The sequence below is a fragment of the Otolemur garnettii genome, unplaced genomic scaffold, assembly GCF_000181295.1.
Source record: "Otolemur garnettii isolate 467f Iridium unplaced genomic scaffold, OtoGar3 scaffold00075, whole genome shotgun sequence".
Lineage (NCBI taxonomy): Eukaryota > Metazoa > Chordata > Mammalia > Primates > Galagidae > Otolemur > Otolemur garnettii.
The window spans coordinates 2,157,501-2,166,404 of NW_003852470.1; the positions used below are offsets into that span (position 1 = coordinate 2,157,501).

General features: G+C 49.9%; 1 protein-coding gene across 1 annotated transcript in view; it reads left to right on the plus strand.

Annotated features, from left to right (window-relative positions):
- Window positions 1-8,904, plus strand: part of TCERG1L (transcription elongation regulator 1 like) — a 169,623-nt gene that overhangs the window by 91,353 nt on the left and 69,366 nt on the right. Inside the window, exon 5 of the mRNA XM_023515631.1 lies at window positions 1,505-1,593. Coding sequence (XP_023371399.1) covers window positions 1,505-1,593 — 89 coding nt within the window. The remainder of the gene's footprint in view (window positions 1-1,504; window positions 1,594-8,904) is intronic.

Sequence of the window (8,904 nt, forward strand, 5' to 3'; positions counted from 1 at the left end):
CCGCCTCCCAAGTTGCTGGGACCACAGGCGCCTGCCACAACACCTGGCTATTTTTTTTTTCAGATGCAGCCATCATTGTTGTTTGGAGGGCCCAGGCTGGATTCAAACCCGCCACCTTAGGTGTATGTGGCTGGCGACTTAGCCATTTGAGCCACAGGTGCTGAGGTACAGTCAGTTTTCTTAAATGAATGTCGTTTCACTTGACACTCTCAGCTTAGGACAGGTTTTTACTTTGAATAATGTACCGATATCTTTTGATCTCACCTGATTTTCCAAGACAGAGGAAGTATAATCTATAGCATAGCATTCTAAGTTTGAGATTAAAACCATGGAAATGCTGGGAGAAGAGAAAAGAAAAATGTTTCTCATCACTAGCATTTTCTATACTTTGAGTTCACTTCTTTCTTCCTATTTTTTTTTAATTTTTGCAGTTTTGGCCGGGGCTGGGTTTGAACTTGCCACCTCCTGCATATGTGGCTGGCGCCCTACTCCTTTGAGCCACAGGCACCACCCTGTTCACTTCTTTCTTACTGTTCTGCAAAATTTTGACGGTACTTTACCTTTTATTTTTTAAATTCCTCGTTGTGATTTTGCAGTTCCCCTGATAGAAACTCAGGGGTGTCTGCCCGTCATTGAGCAGAGAGCCGAGGTCTGTCGCACTTCAGCACAGCCAGATGGGTTCGCCTGAATCTTGGGTCTCTGATTACGTCAGAGCTGGACCAGCCGGCCATCCTTTGTAATCGCAAACAACTTTTGCTTCTCTACAAATTCTGTTCTAATCAAGTGTCCCAACCTTTTTAATTTTAGGAACGAAATCTGTGTCATTCCAGCCACTGTGCTGTTCAGATACTCCCTTGTTCTGAGAGTGATGCTTGTCACACCTGCCTGGGCATCACGACCTCCTGACAAAATGGAACGAGCACCTGAAACCCCAGGGCCCAGCCCCGGCCCCCTGCCCGGCTGCCCTGGGACGGTGGCAACTGCTGGGGGAGGCCAGACACTGTGGGGCAGGGTCATTCTTTAGGAACCTGGGTTGGTCACTCCCTCCTATCTTGACAGGACCTCCACATGCCAGCCCTGCCTCGAGGTCCCCTGTCACTAAATGACTCAGTTTTCTCGCAGCATAGTGACTTGGGGGGCTGCTGGGTGGCTCATTTCTGGAGATGAGTGCAGTAGAATTTTCTGCCCCAAGGACATCAGGCTTAAGATGCTCTCAGTTGGGTGTCCCATCCCTGTTCTCGGGAAATCGGGCAGCATAGACCACATGGGACAAGAAGGTGGCAGAGGAAGTCTGTCCAGGTTACTCAACAGTCATGGAGCCGTAGCTCTGTAGTCTCAGTGTGACTGCTCAGCCCTGAGGGCTTGCTGTACAGAGGTCGTTATCTAGTGTGGCTGCGGGCAGGTCTGCCTATAGGAGACCTTTCTCTTTCTGCACTTGGCTGCCTGTAATTGAAGGGGAGTGTTAACACTAAAGACACCTCTCTCCTTCTCTTGATGCTGAAAGGAGCCCCCGTCGATGCTCAGGAGAGGAGAGGATGGCGCAACCAGAGGCAGCAGGCCCGTGGCCTCCACCCCCGTGCCTGGATCCCCGTGGTAAGATGCTTGAAAGCCTGAGAGCCAGAGAAACGGCGCTGTCCTGTCCCAGCATTTGCCAGATGTTGCCCAAGGGAAAATGCATGCTCCTGAGGGGTATTGTGCTTTAAAAAATGAATCTGCAGTGCACGGCAGGTGTAATTCTACACTACTGTCACATTCTGCAGGGAAAAAATAGCGTTCAAGTGATAAGTTGTCCTGCTCTGATATGTTTGTGAAAATGCATGATATCGGCAGCGCTATCGCACAGCTATCAGTGAAAGGTGGGGGGTGAAGAAAATGCAGCAGCCGCAAGCTGAGAGGACTTTTCCTCCACGCCAAGAAGAATCGTAACTGAAGGTTAATTAAAGACGTGCCTCGCTCTCGGGCATCCTGGGAGGGTTCCCATCTCTGAGTACGCCACACTCCAAATACCTTCCACGAGGGAGCCACAGTCTTTGGTTTTTAAAAATGCCCTTTTATAATGGAGTCATTTGGAAGCAGAATAAAAAGGTTATTATAGTAAAAATTAGTTTTAAAACCTGAAGATTAGAGTGCAGTATACAACTGGGAGGAACAGCTAATTTAAAGAACAGAAATAGCAAGGCTGGTGTCCGTGCAGTGAGCTGGCTTCAGTGCGCAGGGCAGCAGCCTGCTAATGGCCTCCGTCCCACACCAACCTCATCTATGACGTTGGGCCTCCCTGGCACCTTGGGCTTGTTGCTGCAGCTGTGCCCTGATCCCCTGTCATCTATGATGGAAAACCCTGCTCTTAGCTGGGGGGACTGGATGGTGGGTGGGGGTGGCTGATAGCCTGCTGCCCAGGCTGGGGCACTTCTGTACCCTGGGGGCTCCCTAGGGTGAGGCCTCCCATTCTGGGGCTGTGCTGCTGCCTAGGAACCCTCGTTCTCCAGCTTCTGGATGTCCTGGGAGTCAATTTGGTCCTGACCCTACTGGAGTCAGGTCACACCCCACAGGCTAAGGCTCAGTGCCACGAGGCTGCCCCCACCCCTTTAGACGGTACCTGCAGACAGGGTCCCGGCTAGTTCTGCTCAGCTAACCTCACCTTCAGGTTTCCTGTGACTTCCCACCTTCCCTACCCCCCACCCCGGGTCTAATTTTCTAGAATGACTCACAGAACTCAGGAGAGCACTTTCCTTATTTATAGTTTTATTATAAAGAATGGATCTTGGGAATAGCCAGGGTGGGGGGACAAGGCATAGGACAGGGTGGGGGACAGAATGTACTTTCTCACCCTACACAGCCCAGCCCTGCATGCCCAGGCTCGATGGTGCCTTGGCTCCTGGGCCACAGACCTGTACAGCCTGTGAGGGTGCTAAGTGCTGCTTCTGGCGGCTGTGACACACGTATGTGTGTGTGTGCACGTGTGTGCATGTGTGCGTGTGTGCTGAACTCAGAAAAAGGACAGCAGCAACACCTGTGTAGTCTCATGAGACCACTGTCTTATATGTGGTCTGTGGTCAACCAGCACAAAATGTTAGTTATATGGCACATGACTGAAAAAAATATACATATACGTTTGTTCTTACTTATGGTTAACATGGTAGTACCCTACCATTAGGTCACATTGTTTGCGTTAGTGAGGTAAAGTCCTAGTTGTAGTTGTGACCTTCACCCGGGAAGTGTCCATGTACCCGTACATCCCACCTGCTAGGTAGAAACTCACAACCCCGTCCCTCCTCCTCCCTCCTTTCCTTCCCCCTCCCTCCCCCCCTCCCTTTTCTCTTCTCTCCCTCCCCCTCCCTTCCCAAATTTAATTGAATTTTTCTCTCATCATTGCTCAAGTTTCAATTTAGCACTGAGTACCTGGGATGCTTGATTTTCCATTCTTGTGATACTTAAGAGAATGTTCTCCAAATCCATCCAAGCTGTTAGGAAAAAATACAAAATCTCCATCTTTCTCATGGCTGAATAGTGTTCCATGGTGTATATATTCCCCAGTTTGTTAATCCATTCGTGTGTTGAAGGGCACTTGGGTTTCCACATCTTTACTATTGTAAATTGGGCTGCTATAGTGCAGTGTCCTTATGATACAAGACTTTTTTCTTCTGGTTAGAAACCTGGTAATGGGATTGCAGGATCAAATGGAAGGTCTCCTTTTAGCTCTTTGAGGAGTCTCTACCCTTCTTTCCACTGCACCTGCATATATATTTTATCACAGCACAGACTCTGTTTCAGAACTTCTGTAACCAAATGCTCAGATGTGCTCCTGAGACAGGCATGCTGCAGAAATGATGTTTGGGGGACTGGGATAAACTCAGTTCAACTGTGTGGACCTGTCACCCTGCTTCTGGGACGCTGCCCTTAGGGGACTGCGGCTGAGCTGTTCTTCCCTAGTTGGCACAGAACGCTGAATGGGACCTGGTATGCCCACACTGCCCTCTCTCTGGTGGCCGTTAGCTGTCAGCTGAAGCCCAGGGTGGGCCTGAGTATCTTGTGATCTCGACATGAAGACATAGTCTCCCAGCACAGAAGGAGAAGGTGGTACTGGGGGACCCTGACTCAGGACAGGGACTGTGAACTGGTCCTGGTAGTTTCTGAGGGCAGACGGTTGACACAATGGACCCAGGTTGGTGTGGGCATCAAGGAGGACGGCTGGAAGAGGGAGTGTCTGCTATAGGAAAAAAGCTAAAAGCTTGCAAGTGCACGGAGAAGCCCCCTGGTGGAGTACATTGTTTGAATCAGAGCGAGGGCTGTGTGCTGGGACCCAGGCAGTATCACAGAGGGATGAAGATTCTGCCCCTGCTTCCCTGTGATCCTTCTTCTGCACCTTCAAAGCTCAGAAGAACTTGAGCATAAGCTCCCTGGGTTCGTTGGGCAGCCGTTGAGTGAAGAATGGCTGTGTTGGCAGCTCCCAGCCATGGGCAGGGCTTACCCTTGCCCTGGAAAGTGGAGAGAGCTAAACTTAGCAGCGAGAAGGGGCTGCTTCAGACCCTCGCTTCCCTTGCTACTGTGTGCTCTGCTGTGAAAGGGCTTGGTGTGCACCCTGGCATGACACCAGATTAATCTCAGCATGGCACACTTTCCTGACACAGTAGTCTGCCAACAGGAGCAGTCAGCTCCTGCCACCGAGCGCTGTGACTACTTCATGGAGTAGCTCAAATCTTCTGCTGTGACCCTGTTCTTAGGGGTTTGCTAGTAGTCAGCCTTCACCCCAAATCACCAGGTTCTCAGGGAGACTCCTGAGTAGGGCCCAGGGGAGAGGAACTTGGCTCTATCTCAGATCTCCCCTCCCCATCTGAATTACCAGTGGTGTGGGAAGGTTGCCTTCACCCAGGTAGAGAATGCTTCCGGGGAAGTGGCCACTGTAAACTTTCTTGCAAGGCCACCAGAGTTCTCAGTAGGACCTTGGGCAGAGCCCTCAGGACTAGAGAGACATGTGGAATCAGAAGGGGCCCAGTGATGGCTACTGAGAGGTGCAGCTGCCCATCGTGGCTACAGTCCTGTGATCTCATCATCTCAGCAAGGACATGAGACCAAGAGGTCGATTGGATCAAAAAGACTCTTGCACGTGGCTGGCAGGGTGTGACTGTGGTGTGCCTGTTTGGCCTGGTTGACAAAGGGAAGCCGTGTCCCCGAGCTCACTGCTCCTTCCCTGTGGAGGCCTGTACTGCAGTGAGAACATGCCTGTGCATAGGTCGCCCTGGCTGGCTGTGATCAGAGATCAAATGTCCAGCACTTGGTCAGGAGAGGCGTCCTGTAGAAGTGAGTGGGAAGAATGCTGGGAACTGACTGGTTCCTAGGAGGTGGGCTCAGGGCCACCTGTGGGCACATAGCTGAAGTAAGGACAAGATGGGCAGTCAGGACGGCTGACAGTTCATAGGTGGGTCTCTTTACTTCCCATGGTGAAAGCCTGGTGCTCTCTGCCTGTCTCTGGAGCCTCCTTCTTGTCTGTCCCTGGGAGGACACATCCTCTCCACAGTGGACCCTGGGCAGTCAGCCTCAGGCCCCACTCAGCCAGGTGGCGAGCTCAGCCAGATCCCAGAATTAGACACTTTGTCTATGCAAGTTCAGACCACACAATTCTCCTTAAAATACCTGGCTGCTAGAGGGTCTGTGCAGGTGGGGCAGGCTGGGCTGACACAGGCTCAGGAAGGATTCATCAGAATGCCTTAGAGCTGTTGGGGGCAGCTGGAATCGTACCAACTAGGAGGTAAAAACCTTTGGAATATACTCAAAGCATCTAAAATACAAATAAAATTGTTCTTACTCATTTAACTTTTTCTCTGTGGTTACATTTTAATAAAGCCAGCGCTAAGGAATGCATTGGTGGTGAGGACAGCAGAGTGAACCACTGCAGGGGAGAAACTTGCCTACCAGGTGGATTCCCCCAGTACTTTTGTGATTGGTACTTGCACCTTGAAAAATATCCCACAGACTGAACAGTCCCTAGAAATTGGTTTTAAAATGAGGAGCGCTGAAGGGTGGTGTTTCTCCTGTTCCCTGCAGAAACACAGCGTCCTCAGGTGGACAGCAGCGGCCTCCATCCTAACTGCATGTTCTGACTGTCAGGAGTGGTGGCAGGAGGTGCAGTCTCCTTGGAACCATTAACATGATGCTAAGCAAAAAGCAAAATCGATGCTCTGACAGTGAATAAAAATGAAGAAAGAGTCAACTAGGCTTTCTTGCCTAACCACCTGTGCTCTTTTAACCATTAAAAATGGTTTCAGATCCCAGAATAACTTCCATAACCAACTCTGCTATTGAGACACTCATTCGGCTCCATACTGTTAGGGGTTCCAGGATGCCGTGATCTGAGGTCTGGCATGTTAAGAAGACTAAAGGCAGTGAAGACTGGATACATGCTCACGTGCTGTGAGATCCTGCCCCTGTAAATGGGAGACTCAGCCTGTTCAATGAAATTAAAATTATTTTTTCAAACCTCCTGCTTCTAAGCATGTTAACACTAAGATAAAATTATTTTAATTCCATTAGGAATATCTATTTCTTCTTCATCTTTTTTTTTATAATTTGGTTTTTAGCCCAAATAGTAACTTTGAGGGAATTAAGCTACTATCTTTGTAGGCAGTAATTAAAATGTTTTTCTTGGAGTTGTAGATATCATTGGGGAAATTGCAAAGGTGATTATTCCACAGAGTGTAAAATCCATGAGCTGGATTAAATAACAGTGTCAAGGCCAATGATTAGTTAGCATCTTAAGATTACCTGAAAGACTGTAGATTTATGAATAATTAGCTATTTTATGGAATAAAGCAGGATGTCGAACAGTGGCTTTAACAACATACCATGTTCTACAGTTTCTGGAATGATACAGTGTGAGCCTTGGGCAGTGTTCTGTGGCCCCCAGCCCTGGGGACTCTGTCAGTGCCAATGAGGGGAGTGAACGTGGGCCCTAAAAAAGAGCAGGGATGTGCGACCCTCATCAGAGTGCTGGCACTGTCAGAAGGTCCCACTGCCTAGCAAAGCTGACTCATGTTTTACCCTAAGAAGCAAAAATAGTTATAGCACAAGAGGTCCACAAGGCCCTGCCAACGTGATCCGGGTTGGTCCTCTCTATGGCAGGGACAGTGTCCAGTGGAGAAGCCGTGGGCTCACTTTATATTTCTGCCTGGGAGAGGTGGTGTGTGCAGACCCAGCAGTGCTAGAGGTCTGTGTCCCACTGCAGCTGACAGACACCTCCCCATCCCAGCTGTGCTCCTTGGAGCTCCTGATTGTATGTTGACAACTTGCCTTTGGTTCTCACTTTGATAGGTTAGTACCTGTTGTTGACATCTTTTCATTAATTCATAACTGTTTATTGGGTATAATATTTTAAAAATGTTCTCTAGATTTTCTAAACATGGGTATTACACATTTGACTTCAAAGCCGTGGCATATTATAGACAGGCTCTGGGTGAAGCTGGTAAAACTTTTCTGGAGAGACAGGGAAAGTTTCCTGAGGCATAATACATACAGATGACACTTGACAAGAGAAAGGTAATTAGAAATTATGGGTATTAGGAGAGACACCGGCCCGGCCCTTCAGCATGTGCCAATCTCTCCCGTGCGCTGTGGCTCACCGTGCGACGGTGCTCCCTAAACTTAGAGATGGCACATCACTCTTCTCTGAAAACACAGTGCCGAAGAGAAACCAAATGTCACTCTGTCCCCTTTGCATAATCAAGTCTTTTATTATGTCAGAGAAGGGACAGGGAAGGAGTTCATTGTCAGGGAGGGGACACTGATTCTGCCTTAAATGTCAGAGTGGCTTTGGCAGGCAGATGCGGGAGGAGGCATGGGGAGGCTTCCATTTAGAGCTGAATTACCGGCCCAATGTGCTAATGGTCAGAATGAGCCTCCTGGAGGCTTTGCGTCTGCTCTTGGCTAGACCAGACAGATAGTCGTCCAGTGGCCAGTCAGTGCCCGCTGACCACTGACTGGTGTTCTACACAGCTCCTTGTCTAGCAAGGAGAAAATGAGTTTATGTGAGATAACTAAAGATCGATGGGTCAAAGCTATCAAGTCGTGCAAAGAGGTGCAGAGTAACCCCTTTGAGAGCACAGATGTGTGAGCATGGGTTAGGTGGGGCCTGGCAGCTCCCGGGAGCCCCCTGGCAGCATGGCAGAGGGCACCCCCTCCCAACTGGGCACCATCTCGCCACTGGTCTCCTGGCAGGCCTCCCATGTGTCTCTTATCTCAGAAAGAAGACAGCAGGTGGCCACTCTTCACCTTCTGGGGAAAAAAAAGTGCCAAATGGTTGTTTTCAGGAGGCTGAGGCCTTGTGTCTTGGGGTTCCGGGCTCCGGCTGTGTGGCATCCACCCACCCAGTTCCCCCAGGACCTTCTGTCTAGAACAGTGGTTCTCAACCTTTCTAATGCCGTGGCCCTTTAATACCTATGGGTTGAGAACCACTGGTAGAAGGTCATTGTGATGTCACTATTCTGGCCAACTTTTGCAGAAACAGTGGCTCTGTCCATGTTCTAAACCTGAGAAGTGTCAAACCATGAGGCAGCAGGCCCCACACACAGCACAGCCTTGCAGGCACAGGGCAGCATGACTGTGGTGGGCCTCATTCTGTTCCTTAGCATCAGACAGGCACCTGCGGGCTATGTGTTCTTCCCCAGTGAACGCTGGGGTGGAGGCCGGTGTGGTCAGAGATGCCATGTTGGAGAACAAGCTCTGGGGGAGCACTCCACACCTAACAAGCTCTGGGGGAGCACTCCACACTCTCCTAACAAGCTCTGGGGGGAGCACTGCACACCTAACAAGCTCTGGGGGAGCACTCCACATTCTTCTAAAAGCTCTGGGGGAGCACTCTACACTCTCCTAACAAGCTCTGGGGGAGCACTCTACACTCTCCTAACAAGCTCT